General features: G+C 38.0%; 2 protein-coding genes across 3 annotated transcripts; one reads left to right on the top strand and one right to left on the bottom strand.

Moving 5' to 3' along the window:
• Positions 1-6,151: 6,151 nt before the first annotated feature.
• LOC120104410 (uncharacterized) lies at positions 6,152-9,645 on the top strand. Its single transcript, XM_088705790.2, has 2 exons — positions 6,152-6,677; positions 9,523-9,645. Exon 1 carries the CDS (start codon positions 6,222-6,224, stop codon positions 6,672-6,674), a length of 453 nt encoding a protein of 150 aa, XP_088561916.1. The 5' UTR covers positions 6,152-6,221; the 3' UTR covers positions 6,675-6,677; positions 9,523-9,645.
• LOC103722746 (uncharacterized) lies at positions 7,608-15,323 on the bottom strand. 2 transcript variants are annotated; one of them, XM_017846569.5, is made up of 5 exons: positions 15,056-15,323; positions 14,883-14,979; positions 11,680-11,758; positions 11,521-11,602; positions 7,608-7,978 (listed from the first exon to the last, which is right to left on the bottom strand). In XM_017846569.5, the coding sequence occupies exons 1-5, from the start codon at positions 15,086-15,088 to the stop codon at positions 7,883-7,885; spliced, it is 387 nt and encodes a 128-aa protein (XP_017702058.2). In that variant the 5' UTR covers positions 15,089-15,323; the 3' UTR covers positions 7,608-7,882. The 2 variants fall into 2 exon arrangements, with proteins under 2 accessions (XP_017702058.2, XP_008811643.2); XM_008813421.6 differs by having other exon boundaries at positions 7,608-7,986.
• Between the last annotated feature and the right edge of the window lie 1,003 nt (positions 15,324-16,326).

Below are 16,326 nucleotides of genomic sequence, written 5' to 3' on the forward strand. Positions count from 1 at the left end.
AGAGGGGTCTTTTTGCTGAGTGATCCTAGCTTAATTAATTAAGTCACTGGAAATTTCTGAATGCGCCGTGTGTTCCCTTGAAGTTAGCAACGACTACCATGATATTGAGAGCAAGGAACCATAATTGCATGGTGCTATGAGATTTTTGCATTAACTTTGTAGAGTTGATTCTTGATTAGTGGTCACAAGGCATCAAAAAACTCATTATTTGTTGCAAAACATTAAAGCAAAAGGCTTAACAACACGAGATTGTGTACAAGAAAACGCCCACGGGTTAGAGAAAATTGTTGATTAAGCTAGCCGTTGTTATTGTCAATTGGATATTTCATTTCTTTTTTCCTCTGATTGAAAGGGAGGCAAAAACCACCCAGGTTTTTAATTGGATATTTCCTATCGAAAAAACGAATCAAACGTTCAGTAATTTCAAGGGAGAGGTCCCTTAAAAGCTATTTCTTTCAGTTTTTTTTTTTTTTTGTTATTGGTCTCTATGCAGTCACAGCACCGGCAAGAAGAAGCGGAATGGAGAGGAGCAGCGATAGTCTGGAATGGAGTTTGTATTTTTTTTTCCTCGCTAACTTCGGTTTACATGGGAGTTGATGGTGACTCCAGCATTATTCTGAATAAATTCTGAGGTTTGGGGTGTGCTGGGGGTATGGGTTTTCTAAAACTCCAGTAGCAATGTATCCATTCTTGTCGATGGGATGTTAATTTATTTGTAATATATGGCTCGATCGTTAGTGTGTTTGTTTTTTTTCTTCTCATGCATGCCTAGACGTGGGATGTTGCATATATGTGATATAGTAGCCAAAGCAAATCTAAGAATTTTCAGAGAGATAAAAATGGGGGGCTCCAAATTTGGAAAGCGATAAAGAGTAAATCTAGGACGTTCTTTTATTTTGGTTTTGACGTCTTCTTAGAGGCTTCTCTTTACTCAGTGGGATTAGCTTTTGCTGGAGGAAAGCTTTGGAAAAAATGTAGGAGGATGTCTATTGTGTTGCCACTCTGTTGAATCTGTAAGCCATTTGTTCTCAGAGTGCAATTTTTTTGCTACCATATGGAGTGGATTTTATCTTTTAGCTGGTATATGGCAATCACACGGCGGTGGTTCTGATGCTTATTGGTGCCATTTTATAGTCATGCTGAAAAAAAAAATATTAGAATTTTCATGAATAAGCGATGTTTTATAAGGTCGGTTGCTGCAAAAAGTTTACGACTATTCTCTTTTTAGTCCAACCTTTGTAACAAAAAGTTATTTAATCAGTACGCAAAAATTTGGCACAAAATAAAAAAATTATCTATCCTCATACATGGAGTTTGACGTTGTTAGCACTTGAACAAATGAATCACTCAATGTGGGACAACAAACTAGTTCTTTGTCGAGCTTTGTTTTTTTGGGGTTTTCTTTGCTTTTCTATTTTTGTAACTACTTTATTTTTGTTATATTGTCTTGTTCTAACCTAATCTCTGCTAGCTGCCGTAACTCTTTTTTTACTTTTGCTGTAATTACTTTTTCTCTTCAATAAAAGCTGGGTGGGTGCTTTACTAGCCTCCTTTATCATCCAAAAAAAAAAAAAGCTTTTGCAGAAAATTTTCAGAATTGACCCATGGGTTACCCCAATGGACCTCCCTATTCTTATATTTTCATTGCGTCATTCTCTTGCCTGCCAACTATTTCTTGCGGGCTATAGTTGAATTGAAGTTTCATTTGCAAACTCATTGAATTCCCATAGTGCACTATCAGATTAATAAAAAAAATAGAATATAAAAAAGAGAATTTCAGAATGAAGATCTCTTGTCCCATGTATGATCCAGTTCTACATATTATTGCTAAAATAATGAATGAAGATCAAGCTTCATCTCATGAGTTGGGAATATCGTTTTCTAAAATGTGTTTGTTGTCGGTAATGGCTACCATGATATATTGAGACAGCCAAAAGTGTAATTCGATCCATGGTCCTATTGGCCTTCCAAAGTTTTCTTGCAGAATGATGCAAAAGAAATAATGGTTTCTCTCACATAAGGTATCAAATACAAATTAGTTCTCGCAAAGGATTGGAGCAACAGCCTTGATGTCACATTATGCATGGAAAATTTTTTGCTGGAATGAATTGCTCATGGCATGCCCCATCCTTGCTGTAAATTGGACAGTTTTCATCCAAAAAGGAATTAATCAAATGGTCAATAATTTCAAGCGAGATATAGCTAAATCGTTTTTCTTTCTTTTATGTGATTTTTCTTCCTTAAGGATAAAGAGGCCTTTAATTGATTTGATTGATTTTTCAAAATGTACAGTAGCTTGGCTAAGGAAATTATCATGCGACACTCTCAACGAATTAGCATAGGAGTTCCAATGCATAGGCCATTTGCAAAATCTACCATTTTTAGCATGCCTAGGGGCAATAGCATTTGCTTCAAGGAATATATCAAAACTCGACCTTAGCAAGCCTCCATGAAATTGTTCAGCACATTCTATATAAGGTGCATTCTTTTTTCCCAATCGAATTGCAAATCGAGCAGCAACAACAATCTTAAATTGTGAAGGAGGTTAATGCCTTGAAAATCTTGTTCATCTTTTATGTCATAAATATTATTCATCTCAGTAGTGGTGGAGCTAGGATTTTACTTGAGAGTTAGACCAGGCCTAGCTAGACTGGGCCAAAACTCAGCAGGGTTCATTAACTCAGCAACCCGAGATGGAGGGATGGGTGTCATTGGGAACTTTGCCTCCATAGAGGATCATCGAGGCACCATCTTCAAGCACTCAGGGAGGGGCCTCTTGGCTGCAATCTTTTGTTGTGAAAACGTAGAGGAAGAGGAGAGATAGACATAGAGGAAGAGGAGCGAGAGTCCTAGAGAAAGGAGGATATGATCTTTGTTCCACTTTCAAACAGTGCCGTAGCCCATCTTTATAGTTGAAGGTGGCTATGAACGGCTCATATACAACTCATGTATACAGCTTATAAACAGCTAACAATACAACTCGTATACAACTTATATATAGTTAACATATTGTACGGCAGCATGCATAGGCGAAGGATGGTCGTCCTCCTCCTCGAGGAGATCGCAGGGGTTTGTGGTGTCTGGGACAGTGCTCAGAGGGGTTGGAGAAAAGGAGGTAGTGGTATAAAGAAGGAAAGGACTGGGGAGGCACTCTCGCTTCTTTCCGACTGCAAGTGGCCTCTCAGGAAAGGAGAAGGCTAAGGGTCAAGGTGGTCGGACTCCTCTTCTATGGGGTGGACTTTGGCGATGTTGAGCATACCGAAGACAAGTGGGGGAGGCTGAGGAAGACTTCGCAGTCGTCGGGGATATCTAGAAGTGGATGCCGAGCTGGTTGCGGAGGAGGGATGCGAAACCCAGTGTGTACATGGTCTTAGTCTTTGGCCTCCTTCTCACCGTTGCCATCCTTCCACCGATTGCTGTAGAACCAACGAGAGAGATCAAAAAAGAGAGCATTTCGAGGGAAAAAAAATCCCAGAAATGGCAATTGATCACAGAAGAGGAGAGGAAGAGGACAAAGGCGTCTCCTTTTCCTATCTCCCTTGTTTTTTCTAGTAGTCGATGGAGAGAAATGATGCCATGCACGAGCGGGAAAAAAAAAAGAAGCCTAGCCTTAAGGGGGTGAATTGATGGGTGATTTGGTTGGGATTTAGGCTGGTGGAAATCATAGTAGCCGTTAGTTTTGGGGGAAAAAGAACCCTGGTTTATTTTTATTTTTTTTTTCCTGAAAGCCCGACGTGGGAAGCGGTGATTGACGTAGTCTATAGCCGACGTGGTAGACTGAGTCTAGCTGATAATTTTCTAAAATTATTCTAAAATAATAAGTTTTACTTGTGCAAACATGATTGTTTGAAGAGAAGTAATTCAAGTACGCAAAGCGAAACCACACATAAAAGTTGAGATTTACCAGTAATTAACAATACATATGCCAGCCAAAAATTAGCCTCCTCAGTTGTTATTTCAATATATTTATTATATTAAACAAGATTAATTTTATGCCTTCCTTTTTTAGATATGGGTCATACTGCTAAAAGATAAAAATCAGATATTCAGTACAAAATGTTGTAATGCATTGGAACTCTTGCAATAAAAACAGATTTAGCTATTAAAACAGTAATGGCATAGATGACTGGTTTAGAATGCGCTGTTTAAAATTTTGCTATGAAATTTCCTACAGTACCTCCTTGTTAACTTGTAGTTAGCTTCTCTTAGTTGTTAAGAAAAGTAAGAAGAAATCCATGTATATATTATATAGTTCTATTACTCTATATATTAAAACTAATAATCCAAAAATGTTAAGAGGCAAAGACTGCTAACATATTATGTAGAAGAAGATTCCTCGAGACAGACTGAGCATCGATAAAGAAAAACACTAATGTTAATTTGACACACAAATAGTGAAATAATTTTAATAGTTAATTAATTCAAAAGAGTGAACAAAATCCTAATTAGGTTTGTAAACAACTGTGTGTAGGCTGAAGAATAAAGCAGAACCAATAAGCTCACAAAGATAACAAAAGTAACATGAAAGAACAGTGCTTTTTTTAAAGAAAGAAAGAAAGAAAGAGGCCTGTTATATATACTTAATAGCATGCAAATAAAGGAGAGCTTTCTAGCAATGCTCAGATATTAGAATCGAGCAAGAGACTGTGGGATATATAGAAGGCGGCGAAGGAGAGATGATAAGATTATAAAAGGTGGAAAATATTTTACATTTTAAGGGTAACTTATCTATATAATTCCAATTATCACATCCTACAAGGTAAAGACTGAATGTTAGGGACGTCCTCTCCACTTGGGAGAAGCTTAAGGTGTTTTGTGTGAATGCGCGGGAGGCTTTCTCTGTGTTAGATTGGTTTTTTTTAGTAGTTTGGAAAGACGTTCATAAGGAGGTATCTTTAGCAATAAGCAAGAAACACAGGCGTTTCTTTTTACGGTTCTAAAGTTGAGAGCTAATTGCGTAAGTGGGTTGACCAAAGCAAATACAAGCAGCTCCGAAGAAAGCTACTTTTAGCCCTTACGTGGGTTGGGTCATTTTTCTTTTTTTCTTTTTTTCTTTTTTTATCGGATGTCTCCAAAGAGAATATGGAGGATAAGGGTTGTATCTTTCGTGATAAAGGGTTCACCTTAGTTTGTGTAAATCCACCATTGAACCGTGCAATGGTGCTTCAAGGTCATATAGTCAGATGAATAAAAATTTTGAAGTTCTCTGGGATCTATGTGGGGCATGATCTATCAGGCGACGTCGTGTGCAAAAAATACAATCCGAACCCAGCCAATAGGCTGGACTCTTATAGGCCCTTCAGTAGCTATTAAGATTAGTTACACAGGATAAACTTGGGTTAAAAAAGTTAGTCCATTTGAAAAACTTCATTATTTTTTGAAAAAAAGAAAAAAAAATAGATTGAACCTCCAACTTGCACCGTGCACATTAACATTGTGTTTAGGATTGGTGGACGAAGATCATTATTAGCTCATTAGTTTTCCCATTAGACATAAAATGAATAGTATATTTTTCTTTTATCTTGTATTAATGAACCAAAATGATATCCAATGAAATTGAGACAAATTCGACCTGCGCCACATCATGCTTAACCCTATCTTGTCTCGCCTGGCCGGTCTAGTCGATCTAAAAATTTTAGCGTTCCGACCAAATTTGCTAGTGGGTTGGACCTGATTCCAAAATGGCCGGACAAGAAATCAGATTGGGCGCTGATAAGACTCGTAGAAGATGGAAATTAGTAGACTAGCCTTACATTTGTTACATAACACGTTTGCACCATCCTTATCCCATGGCATCTTGGCTTGATGCGTGGCCATCTTACCTTTGGAAAAACCGTATCACTGCACCACCGTGCATATCTTAAAAATATCTCCCGTTAAATTATCCATCCAACCACTCCCCTCGTTCATAGCCGATACCTTCTATCCCCTCTGACACCGCAAATCCAGACAGCGGAAAAAAAGGGGGGGGGGGGGGGGGGGAGAAAAGCATAAGTCAATACGTGCTAACGTCTCATTGGCCCATCTGTCCCCCTCACAGGCGACCACACTACACCTTTAATTTCCTCCGCGAGACACCACAACACGAATCCTTCTCCAAGTCGGTTTCCTTGTTCCACTCGGAATCGGAATTCGAAATGCCTCTATTTAGAGCCTTCAAACAAACAAACAAGTAAAGACACGCCCCCCACAACGAGGAAATCGAACGCGAAGCGAGAGAAATGGAAACCCTCCACGAGACCTCCTCCTCTCTCTTATTCCCACCTCCCACCCAAATCCCAATCCCTTCTTATTTTCCTTATCCCCAAGATCTGTTCACGGCCACCGAGCTGGCGGCGGCGGAGCACCTCGTCCAACTCAGCGAGAGCAGCAGCAGCGTCGTCCCATGGAAGACCCTCTCCTCCTCGTCCTTCTCGTCGTCCTCTTCTTCTCCTCGATCCGTTAACACGACGCGGCCGGCGCTGGCGGCGATGGTGGCGGAGGCCGACGACGACGACGACGAGGGCGAGATTGGTGGAGCCTCGCGGCGGAGGAGGCCGCGTTATCGTTTGATCGACGATCTCTATGCGGCCACGGCCCCGATCGACGGCGGCAGCGGCGGCCGTGAGAAGAAGAGGCGGAATGGAGAGCAGCGTCGGGAGAAGAGGAGGAACGGTGCGGGGTTACGAATGTAGAAGGTAGTCTGAAATGGGTTCTTGATGTAAATTTTTCTAATTTCGTCGTGTGGGTGAGTTGACGGCGTCTTCTCATCCCCCAGTAACTTCTAGGAGAAACATTACCGGTGCGTGTTACTACTTACCAAACTCTGCTTTTGAACGTGCACGCATATAATTATATATATGGACGTGGCATGCATGCATAGACAAGGAGTATTGCAGGGAGTTTTTTTGCAAATTTCCAATTAAAAAAAAATATAAAAAAGAAGGTTTCGTAATATTAAATCTTCTGGATAAATGAAGTTCCACTTAGGCAAAAATGAAAAATATTTGGATTGGGCATTCCGAGCATTCAAACTTATAGATAATATCTTTGTTTATTTGGTACTGTTTATGTACAAGCTTAACAGCTTTTTTATTGATAATGTGATGATCTGATACCAAGTTTCAGTATTCATGCATACAAATCCAGGCTCTTTTTTTTTTTTTTTTTTTTTTGCTAAAATAGATATTTTATACATTACGAATACAAATACATTCAATAAAATTTAAAAAATAATAACAGCTCTTCCTGAATATATGTTTAGTCTAAAAAGCCAATAAGAGAAGTTGGTTTAATTCTGAAGCAAGTCGTCCTTTAATTTTCGTGTTTCATCGCTCATCCGATCGTGGTTTATCCCTTCCACCCTTGTCTCTTTCATAGCTTTAACCTATTGCGTGTCCCTATCTGGCGATTACCGGAAACTTCCAGAACCATATCGCAGAATCCCTGCACAAACACCTCTACCAACTTTTGAGTAGCCGTTATTCCATGATTCGTTAAGAGTATCCAACTGAAGACCAGATCGCAACAAAACACGCCCCTCATATCTAATTCACTTCATTACTAGAAATCTCAGTGAAGCCCAAAAGAAAAAGTGTTTTGAGGATTTTTAAGAAAAGAGGTTGTTGCTTAAAAAATCCAATGCAAGAATTAAAACCATTCGTAATACTAATCCTTGTACAGCTTCATGGCGTGACAAAATATCTCATTCAGATATATTTTTCCTAAAAGCACTTTATTTAAGAAAATAGGGGCTAAAAAGGAAGTGAGAGTGATTCTGACAGCCAAAAAAAAAGAACAACGGCCATTCCTTTCCACTGACGCAACTGACTTAATTTGAACCCAAGCTCACAAAATGTGATGTTCTTATGCAGTCGCACCGGGTCCAAAGGACTTGACCATGCTACCAACTCTTTGTCCAAAGCTTTTGGAGGTAGTCGTCTTCCCTGGAACATGGAAGGGGTTGGAGACAGCATCTACGTATGCAGCATGGAACCTCCTAAAAAACTGAGCAACCAACAAGATCAGAGTTGAAACATCAATATACTGTGGCAAGTTCCACAGCTTTGTTCTCAACTATGTAGAGACTGCTTTGAAGGATAAAAATGGAGTCTCTAACCACTAGATTTGCTGTAAAAATGATTATAACTGTTCAACTTTCTAAAGAGGCAATCTCAAATCCCATTCAAAGCAGAATACCTATATCATAACAAAACTATCAGTACATTTTAGTTGGGAATTTAGGTCCCTATGGCTGCAATAACTCGACGTATTGCTTCTGTCCAAAGGCATAAGCCATACTACCAGAGCCGTAACGCAGGCCCTCACTATAGAGGCTTTATTAGTTTTAAGTAACCAAAAAGAAAAAGCAGTATTATCTATTGACTACAACCAAAGCCTCGTCTCATTAAAGTTTAGGGGTGACTTTTTCCATTAATGGACAAACAAATGTGGACTGATTTCATTCTCTGGCCACCTTTTAATGCCAATCATCAAAAGTCAGGCCCCCACTCTTTTGAAGGGCGCCTTAAATATTCTTCAATTGATCAATCTAAAAATTCCATATTCTTTGAGATTGAAGTATGAATTAAAGGTGATGCTGCAGCAGTCTACATATAAATTAACTAAATTAAATGTTTAGGTTTATGAACAGAGAAAGCTTGATTCAAATATAGTTCTCCGCTAGCTAAATGTTTTTCTCATCCGAAACTCTATGACAATGCTCTGCTCACCAGCCTACTTGCATTCTAGCTTCCAACATACTAAAGAAAGGAAAAAGAGAAGAAACATCTGAACCCTAAAATTAGAACTTTACAGTCTGGTTTATAAGTTTCGAAAGTGTCTACTTTATCAGCAACAGAAGTATTTACTTCACATAGCACTGAAGACAATTGCAGCCAACAGGGGTGGCATTTAAAAAAATATGGAATAAGGCAATCTTCATCACATTTTTTTTTTCTTGTAGACTCCCAATCATGGCAAGAATAGGGATTTGGTGCTCTTAACATTCATTAACGGTAATTCTAATAGGGCTTGTATTTTGGTAATCAAAGGAAAAAAAATATAGTGCTTGAGTTCAAAATGAAGAAAAGTAATGAACGTAATGAGGCTTTGGGCATTTACCCATTTTCTAGCCTCTCTCTAAAGGGCTTGGCTTCTACACTATTAAGATTTCTCGTATGCAGCTTTGATGCATTTTCCTATTTTGTTAAGAACGAGAGGTTGTACTCTTGAAAGGGCCCACCTTTAAGACACCTTCTTATTAAACCTGCCTGCTATAAGCTACCTGTTGACAAGCAACTTGAAGTCCACCTGAGTTGTGAATCAAAGGTCCAGTCATCAAGTGCTAAATCCTTATCAAGTATAAAAGATGTTAGGATTTCATGTCATTTAGCAATAGAATAATGAGGAGAAAATTGTCTATGTGACAAGTATTGGGTTCTTCGGCTGAGTAAGTTTCCCAAAGCAGACACATGCTAGTCTTTTTTCTTACAAAAAAAAAAAAAAGAAATTTGTGCTAATGTCCTTTTTTTGCTGTTTCAGGTGATTTCACTGTTCACCTATTTCACACTGACCAACACAGGTGTTGATTTATTTCAAACTCCTGCATACATATGTTTATATGTACCCATATATGTATATATCTATATCTATACCTATCTATCTATCTATCTATCTATCTATCTATCTATCTATATATATATATATATATATATATATATATATATATATATCTATCTCACAATCCTTTAAGTTTTATAGGCCTGGGTTTGATTTGCTAAAAGCTGCTGCAGATCTGTAAGGCATTCAGTAAACAGGAATAGAATACTGGATCAGCTGAGTGAAGTCATCCCCACAGAGCAGGTATGTATTGATTTCCATTTTCTTTCTCATGTATTGTACTTTCTTTGCTTGCGATGTGTTTTTTCACTTTATCTGCTTTACATTGACTAACTGGGTCTCTGAGTTTGCTATATTTCACACAATTGTGGACATATATTTCAGTTTTTTAAAATGATGAAAAGAAGAAGCAATATTGTGCGTAATTCCTTCACAGTCCATTAATTTACAGGAGTGGGTTTGATTCATTAGCAATAGCAGCAGATCTATATTACAGTTGTTCAGTCAAGAATGATAATAACAGCAGAAGGCCGGTAGTCTTTGAAGAGGAAGAGGCAAAAGCAGCTGCCAAAGTCTAGCAAAGCATGCATTTTTGCTTCCTTTCATCTATTTCAATGTAGTTGGTACCAATAGCTAAAATTAAATTTCAATTCTAAATTGTTGCTACATAGCACTTTGTAAGTGTGAGCCTTGGTGCAACAGTAAGGTTGTTCCATTGCTCCATTATGCCCTGGAGGTTACTAGTTCGAAATATGGAAATAGCTTTTCAGCATGCAGGGATGAGGTTGTGAACTTTTGACCATCTCCAGACCCTACAATGGTAGGAGCCTTATGCACTGGCCGCCCTTTCGTAGCATAAGTTCAATAACTGACAATATAGTACTCTAAAACATGCTTTTGGCTTAAGAAAGCAAGAAACTAAAATATGGGGAAAATGTGCACTCCTAATATATTAACTGAATGCCTAAATTTGTAAGTGAATCTAGGACAAACAAGATTTACCACAGAATCTGGCTGTCTGCTTTGTCTAAGCATTTAGGTGGTGATTATATTTTTACAGTGGTCAACCTGTTTTAACTACACAACATATGCATAAATATTTTTATTTAAGTATATGGATCACTAAGCAGAATCTTGGCTTCACCATTAGATCAGGGAAATGACCATTATCGTTTAATAAGAGGAACAATTTTTTTAGTTATTCCTTTTATGTTTTACTTACATCAACTCAAGATTATAACTTAAAAAATGTTCTTTATTTTTTAATGATAACAATTGAAGGGGAGACCTCTTTGGTCATCCTGCAATATGTACTCGATAACATGTGATGCCCCATACTTCATCTAAAGATATCATACAACGAAGCATTTAGTTATAAGGTTTGTAAGTGCCATATGATGGGTGGGCATTTGCAGAATACATGTTGTGCCATGACATACCATGTCAGTGCTTGGCATGCATTAGCATGCACGGGTATCAGTTCCCCTGCCTGGAGGGAGTTGGGCACGTTGCCATAACACATGCTGTTCTAGCACTAGCAAGATACGGAATGTAATGCAGAGGTTCAGACACCAATCCTTCTTTGGCTACCATTCAGATAATCTTGCTACTTATATCAAGAAGTTGGAATTAATTATACCACCTAAACAATACAATACATGTTGATGCAACAGTAATAATTTTGCAAGTTGAAAGAATGAAGACAGCACCTATTTAGACAGCACCTATTTAATTTTCTATGAAGCATGAAAGCAAAAGAGACTACATAAACAACAAAACTATGGTGGTGACATCCTAAGACCAAACTATCAGTGGTATGTCTACATTCATGTGAACCCTTTCCATCAAATTCAATCAAATAAATTACGGAGTAAGAAGGCAGATCTAGTAAGAGTTGAACATCATGTGTAGGAAACTTACACTTCTTACATCTGCATCCTTGACATCTAAATCAGTCATAACCATGATTAATTTGACCTTTGTGTTAGTCAGATACCCATACCTGCAAAGGATACAATGCTCTAAGTGCACAGTGTTTGCACATCAGACCCAACAAAGAAGTGACTCCAATAAACTTACACTTTGTAATTCTCTGTTGGATACAGAAGACCAAGAAATGTCTCATTTAAAGTAGATCCACTTTTCTTGGGATTATTTACTGTCAAAGAAAAGGAACAAAATAAGACACAAGCTGCATATAATTTTATATTATCATGAGTAATATATTTAAGGAGCTATTCCTTTTTACAACCATAAAACCACTACCAAATGGTTGGGATAATAATTAGGGGTAAAGTTGTATTCCAGCTAACAACCACAAAACTACCAAAAGTATTTACATAATCAGCTATTAACACCACATAAAGACAATTTAGGAACAAGGTGAGACTGATATTGATAACAATTTTTATTGAACAAATTAGCCGCAAGGCTGCAACAAATTCCCTTGGGCTTCCATCAATGGTGGGATCTACAATAGTATATATCAGCAACATCCCCTTTAAGAATAATGGCATCTAAGAGCAAGGAAGAGAAGGAACATAAAAAATTGAGAGCTGCAGGAGAATAATGGAGAAAACCACCAAGATCAGGGTGCATTGGTGTTCCACAACCCTGAAACTATTACTGTAAATTGGTGTAGCCTACTCACAACAATCCTCCAAACAAGCAAGACATCAGCTGCTAAAGATGCACTGGGGCGAAGGGGTTGAAGTGGAGAAAATTGTTTTGGCCTCCATTCTACTGTGGTAGCCCAACAAACTTGAAGAACAAGTCTTTCATAATCTTGAATTTTAGATTCCTAAAACCAATCCAACAAGATTACTGACAAAATCTGTAATTGTGAACCAAGCATAAAGTTAGTCAAAGTTTAGTGATTAATGGGGCCTTAACTGGGCATGCACTAAAATATAATTTTATTGACTTGGTGAATAAAAGCATTAACAGTTTTGCACTTAAATGTCCGCATAGCTACAAATGCCAGAACTTCTGGATCAATGTATACTCCATGATGTGACATAACAATCTTTGACCTTTATTCTAACATGTAATGATGGCATCATTTAACTGCGTGGACCACTTGATACTTCTAATAAAATGCCATGCCCGCTACTTCCAAAAAATTTCAATAACATTTGATCCTTTAAAAGCCAAGACGTCAAATGAACAAAGCTCTTATTTTTTTTCTCTCATAATCCAATTTTTACACATTTTTTTGTTAGTTCTTTTGGAAAAAAATTGAGTATCAATAAAGAATTAATGTCAGTTGTTTACATAACTGTAAAATATGTTTTTAACTGATCTAGAAAATAAGTTATATTCAGATACAAACAATTAATGTTTTAAGAGGTAATGGCCTTGATCTTTCAAATCTTCCAGGTATGAAACAGGTCGTAAAGCTTGCACCTTAATTAAGGACAAAGAAATGAAGATATTGTCTCCGTGTCCTTTCTGGTGAACAATTTGCAGCATTCGTTTCATCCATCAGAACCTAGCTATGAGAATATGCATATATACATATTTTTGTTATGAAATATATCCATCATTAAGTTATTTTTTAATTATTTATTCCTCTGAAAATATGTTGATAGTTTCCCTCTCCATGATGCCATAACATCTGTACTCATCAAAAAATAAGCTTTCTGTTCGTGACTTAACTCATGCATGATAATAGAGTTGGATTTATGTTGGAGGCTTTATGAGTAGCACATGGCATCACAGCTTGCAAGGCTCGCCAATCAATTTAAGTTTTTCAAATTCCATGAGTGTATGGTAGCAGTATTGCTTGCATATAGAATACGAACGTTGAGATAAATCCATTTCACTTCAGAAAACATATCAAAAAGTGGATCATCTTAAATGGTTTATGTATTAAAAAGAGGCATGCTCCTCTATGGAGTCTGGTGAGATCTGCAGTACTAAGCCAACAAAACTAGAGCAAGAACACTAACTGGACACAGAAACATCTAAAATCTTCACAAAGACTCTTCCAATGGAACAGTGAAGTTCAGAAACCGACAATCACAAGGAAAACATATGTGTCCATGTTGTGATGTTTGATAGCAAATCTGACGCCATATCTATGTCCCCAAGGCAACATTCATGTCCAACAACGTACATATTTGGAATCAAGGAGCAACAAAAAACTAGAAAAACAACATTCAAGCATCATAATATAGTAGGTAGCAAGGCACAAATAGAACATATCAATGCAGTAAAGACTGGAGTCAATGTGATGCTTATCTTATACTCCAATTTACAGTACCTCAACCTATCCATAGATAATTGTAACAACAAGTATGCAGCCTTTCTAAAACAATGGCCAATTACTTTGAAAGTCAATAAATCTCATTCAGTTGGGTTGAGCATAGGCATATGCATTTGATGTTGGAAAAAGCAAAAATGACCAAATATTGGTGTATGTAATCAAGCAATATAGGAGAAACAGAGTGTTGAAACTTCACTCGAGAATATGATAGCTGTGTATGACATCTAAAAGAGATTCTGATGAGCAAAGCTTTTTTTTTTCCCTTCTTTTCCTGAAATGAAATAAAAAGACAGTAATGCTAAATGCACCGAAAAAAAGTAAAACATTGATGTGGCTTTAACTTAGAGGTTTTCTTTGGTGGGGCGGCGGTGGGGGGAGCTGAGGGCCTGTTTGGTGCTGTTGTTGTTTTTATATTTTTGTCTCATCATATTAGTAAAACACCACATAGAGATGGATGTTGAAGATAGCATTTGCACAAGACTCTTGCTATTTCTTGCTTTTATTTTCACTCTCTTTGAAAGCAATAAATCTTGCTGCCAATTGCCAAAACCTCTAAAAATTCAATAAACAAACAAACAAAAAAAAGCAAAAGGATTTGATCATACATGTTGTTCAGTCTATTTCATTTTTCTTCTTGTGTTTTTGAGAACAAAAACAGAAACATGCCGTAAGTTATGAAGTTTTTCAATATGTTGATTTATAGGGTAGGTGGAATACGCACACCAAAAACCATTCATACAAGAATTACTACAAATTCCTACAAAATGTTATCATTCTACTGCTAAATCTCCCATGTACATGGAGATTTAGCAATCTTACCTCGCATAAACAAAGATCACGATAATGGGACTCAAGATTGTGCTTCACCATATCGATGCACAATCCGCTAACCATGTAAAAAAAAAAAAAAAAAGAATAGCAATCCGGTGATCTATTTGCCGTCTTCACAAAGAAGGCCCTATAGAAAAGGATTCTTGACTCGATCGAAGGTGAATGGGAGAAGGAAAGAGAGGACCTCGCTCGTCGATGACGTCCAAGGAGGAGTGGACGATGCGGTGGAGCTTCAGCGCATCGTCGGCTTCCGTGAAGCTCTGCAGGTACAGCGGATTGTTCTGTGCCACGGATCACGGCCGTCAGATGAATACTAAGAGGGCAAGGGGCAAGAGAGCGTGAGATGGGAGTACGGACCTCGTGGCCGACGACGGCGACGCAGACGATCATCTTTTCGAGGCGGCGGCGGCGGCCGGACGATCTCGGAGTTCGGGGCTCGCAGAGAGGAGAGGGGGGCGGGAGTCCGATCTCCACCGCGATGGGCTATTGACAGATCTTTGCTGCATGGGCCAGCCCACTGCGTAGCAGATTTGGCAAACAAGAATCTGACACGTGTCGTAAGAGAATCTGACTATTTCGGACTCCCTGGGCTTCCGGTCTAGACGGGTCGTAGAGTCTGAAATCTTGGCCCAGCCCATTGAACATTTGTAAAGAGAACCCAACTTTTCTCTTCCATTCTGGAATCATCAAACAAAGTATTAAAAAAAAAAAACTAGGGACCAAAGATACATTATCCCTTAACAAAGGAAAAAACGAAGGTAAACAAATGTAGCAACTTCATTTTTGCTTCAATCATCAACACAGGGGAATCTTTTTATGTTAAAGCATCAAAAGTACTTATTTGCATATTTTAAACTGCAATCACTATCTTTTTTATATTATAACATTTTGCTCAAGTTTCACCACTTCAAAAAGCTCCAAGTGCACACGTTTATGCTCTTGCAAGATGGGTTAAATACACCAACAGCCATGGCGATGTCTATAATCAACTGATTTCACTAAGAACCTACCTCTCCAAAGTCATTAATCATTCAAAAGTGTTGTCCTCTTGCTCTGTTATTACTTTTTCTAGCATCTTATCCACCATTTTTATTTCAAATCCATCATCCCATATGGCAGTTAGTTCAATACATGGCAAGAGTGGCCGCTGTTCGTTGTCTTCTTGTGATTGTGAAGTGTGCATCCTAGTAATTCAATACGTAACATCCTTGGTTGCTAAAAGGGTTACGGAAGCTTGAAAATTGTATTTTGTTAGTGTCCATTCAAACCGGATGAAATGTTTTGAGGCCACCGTGGCTCGTTAGAGCTCTCTTATTTTCTGAGTTGAACCTTGATAACATACCCTAACTGGTATTGTTAGACCTCATTCATGGCACTAGTTTGTCACTCCATTCTCTTCCTCTATTTAGATAACACATTTCTACATTCACATGCCATGCACAAAACAAATGTTGCATGGTTTTGCAATGACAATTTTTTTTTAAAAAAGGAACAAAACTATGTGCATATAAAAAGTGGATGTGCAAACCATTCAAAAATTTGGCTTCATCTTTCAAAATGAATGAAATATTGCAATGTGTTGCCCTTATAAAAATGAGGGGGAAAAAAGAGAGAGTAGAAGGCACCAG

This window comes from Phoenix dactylifera, chromosome 10 (assembly GCF_051530095.1).
Source record: "Phoenix dactylifera cultivar Ajwa chromosome 10, Ajwa_hap1_PhDact_Kaust_v1.1, whole genome shotgun sequence".
Lineage (NCBI taxonomy): Eukaryota > Viridiplantae > Streptophyta > Magnoliopsida > Arecales > Arecaceae > Phoenix > Phoenix dactylifera.

Excerpts from the sequence above, each read along its gene's own strand:
- LOC120104410 (XM_088705790.2), top strand. The coding sequence starts at position 6,222 with ATGGAAACCCTCCACGAGACCTCCTCCTCTCTCTTATTCCCACCTCCC.
- LOC103722746 (XM_008813421.6), bottom strand. The coding sequence starts at position 15,088 with ATGATCGTCTGCGTCGCCGTCGTCGGCCACGAG. Across the intron at positions 11,603-11,679 it reads CCAACAGAGAATTACAAAGT|GTATGGGTATCTGACTAACA; the intron begins GTAAGTTTATTG and ends TATCCTTTGCAG. Across the intron at positions 7,987-11,520 it reads AGGATGCAGATGTAAGAAGT|TTTTTTAGGAGGTTCCATGC; the intron begins GTAAGTTTCCTA and ends TTGGTTGCTCAG.